Here is a 2,715-nt window from a genome sequence, read left to right on the forward strand (position 1 = left end):
ATGGAAAGCCTAATCAACAAAAAATTGAAGATGTTTGCCTCTTCCTCCTCATACGCACCACCATCGCCGCCGTGGACCGAATTACCCGATGATTTGACAATGAATATCCTGCAAAGGCTGCGCATTGAAGATATGATGAGAGCGCAGTTGGTGTGCAGTACATGGTGGAGAATCTGCAAGAATTCATCCTTGTGGCGCGTGATTGATTTGGATTGTCAACAATGGGGGAGCGAGGAATTCGATGACATATGCCGTTTTGCAGTGGATCGTAGCCAGGGACAATTGGTCGACCTTTCAGTTACTAGTTTTGCTGGAGTCTATAGGTTTCTAAATTACGCTTCTAAGCGGTATAACACGATTCTCTTCTCTATGTGCTTTGTTATTGCTAATATACACATGCTTTTTTATATCTTGTTGGATGAATATGTTAACAACAATTTTAGGTAACAAGTTGTGTAGTTTTTGTTATGGATGCTATGGTCTTGATCTACAAGGAGCCCTGGGTGATAAATGCCGCAAGCGAATAAAACATCTCATGCTCCCTTGATCTTCACTTTTATGTTAGGTTTGTGAAGGATGATGCTACTTTGTCTATTTAAATGGTTTAGTTGGCACCATATTTGGAGTTTGTGTTTCAAGCTGTTTACATCTCATTGCTGTTCATACTATTTCATATAGTTTGTTTTTCCAGCTATTTACATCTCTACTTATTGATAAAATCTCCACCACTTATGCTTTTAGAATATAAATTACGTTATTAAATCTGTTGATTTCACCATGCTCTATAAATTTTTCAATATACAGCCAAAGAACATGCAGGCTCCAAAATCAAAATAAAAATTTACATTTAATACTATCAAAAATTAACATGCCTTACCTGCGCCATAATTATATTAATTAGGTCTTTCACTTTCACACAGATTTAAAAAATTATGAGTCTTCTCTTCATTCTAAAATCATGCACTACCCATGCTCCATATTCTTGGTTCTTTGTTTACTTTTTTATGCTTCAATTTGCATTTTGTTCACATTCAATTTACATACATATGTTCCTATTCTGTTGACAGATCAAGTCAGCTACAATGCCTTTACGTTGAAGAGTGTTATACAGCAGAAATTGATGTAACTGATGTGGTAAAAAGACTTCCACTATTGGAAGAGTTGCATCTTATCATGGATCCAATGCTCAGTCCCAAAGATTTTGAAACTATTAGTATCTCTTGCCCCATGTTGAAATCATTCACATATTTCAACAAGTGGAGAGGTTATCCACAATTTACTGAGCATGCTGTAGCTATTGGAAAAAACATGCCTAACCTGCGCCATCTCCGACTTTTTTCACACAAGATTGAAAATAAGGGACTGGAAGCGATTCTCGATGGCTGCACCGGCCTAGAAACACTTCATCTTCGGGAATGCTCCGGTCTTGATCTACAAGGGAGTCTAGGCAAAAGATGTTATGACCAAATAAAAGATTTTATACTCCATTCTGAGTCTTGTCAATCTGAACATGATTCTGAGTCTTCTCATGAATCTGAAGGTGATTATGCGGATTCTGATTGGGATGATGACGATGATTCATCAAATGATAACTTATCGCAAGGAAACTTCTATGATAGTGGTTATGAATATGATCTAGCTGATTTTGTTAAGATTCAAGATTTTGATGGTTATTACTAGATGTCTTGAAATGCTAAGATTTTGTTGCTTCACTTTTATGTTAGGTTGGTGGAGGATGATGCTCCTTTGTTTTTTCAAATGAGAATGGCACCACATTTGGATTTTGTTTTTCCTGCTATTTACATCTCATTGTTAGTTTGTTACTCATATTTGGAGCTTGTTTTTTCAGCTATTTGCATCTCATTGTTAAATTAAGAATTGACATTGTTATCCCTTTTAATATTTTTAAAATTTTAGTATAATTTACTTGGCATTATTTTAAGAATCCAGCCGTGTGGTGTCATTGATTATTTGATTTTGATTTTGATCGTCGAGGCAACAAATTTGAGAACATTTTCCGTCGCACAGTGGATTGCTAAACTATTGAGTGGATTGGCCTAATCTTAAGGCACAGTGGATAAAGGAACGTTGCCAATTTGCAAGAATATGTTAGGAGTACAGTATACTAGTATCTAATATAGATGGATCAATATAATGATATGTTAATGAGAAGCGACAATAGGAAAAAACAATACTAAGATTTTATGTGGAAAACTCTCTTAAACGTGAAGAGATATGCACTATCACCAAGGTGAGAATACAATAAAAAAGTTTACAATGATATCTTATACAGAAATTATTAGTACAATTTTTATTTTCTAGGTCCTTGAGTAGTAATTAGACCTTTCACTTTCAAATAGTAAAAATGGCATCTTATGAGTCGATCTCTTCATTCTAGAATCAATATTAATTAATCTTGTAGTTGTTGAGTAAGGGAGCAAAATCGGAATCGAGCGAGCTGATGATCCAATGCGAACCTCCAATTCCCACTGTGGCTGCCTCTTCATCATCCTTAGCCGCGCCTGTGCCTACGCCTCCACCATCCCTGCCATGGTTCGAGCTGCCCGAGGATTTGAAGGCAAATATCTGAAAAGGTTGAATGTGGAAGAGATTCTGGAGATTGCGCAGCCAGTGTGTACTACATGGTGGAGAGTCTGCATGAATCCCGCCATGTGGCACGTTATTCGATTTCATAGTTCTCGTTGCACTAGACAC

The 2,715-nt window shown here is 36.7% G+C and overlaps 1 protein-coding gene across 1 annotated transcript; it reads left to right on the plus strand.

The window, feature by feature from the left end:
* Positions 1–1,680, plus strand: LOC125195470 (putative F-box/LRR-repeat protein 23). Its single transcript, XM_048093617.1, has 2 exons — positions 1–347; positions 1,068–1,680. The coding sequence occupies exons 1-2, from the start codon at positions 1–3 to the stop codon at positions 1,678–1,680; spliced, it is 960 nt and encodes a 319-aa protein (XP_047949574.1).
* Positions 1,681–2,715: the final 1,035 nt, after the last annotated feature.

Source organism: Salvia hispanica, chromosome 6, assembly GCF_023119035.1.
Source record: "Salvia hispanica cultivar TCC Black 2014 chromosome 6, UniMelb_Shisp_WGS_1.0, whole genome shotgun sequence".
Classification (NCBI taxonomy): Eukaryota; Viridiplantae; Streptophyta; class Magnoliopsida; order Lamiales; family Lamiaceae; genus Salvia; species Salvia hispanica.

What these genes read in the sequence shown, in the direction of transcription:
- LOC125195470 (XM_048093617.1), top strand. Translation starts at nt 1, where the DNA reads ATGGAAAGCCTAATCAACAAAAAATTGAAGATGTTTGCCTCTTCCTCC. An exon ending in CTAAATTACGCTTCTAAGCG is followed by an intron (nt 348 to 1,067) that starts GTATAACACGAT and finishes TTCTGTTGACAG; the next exon opens with ATCAAGTCAGCTACAATGCC.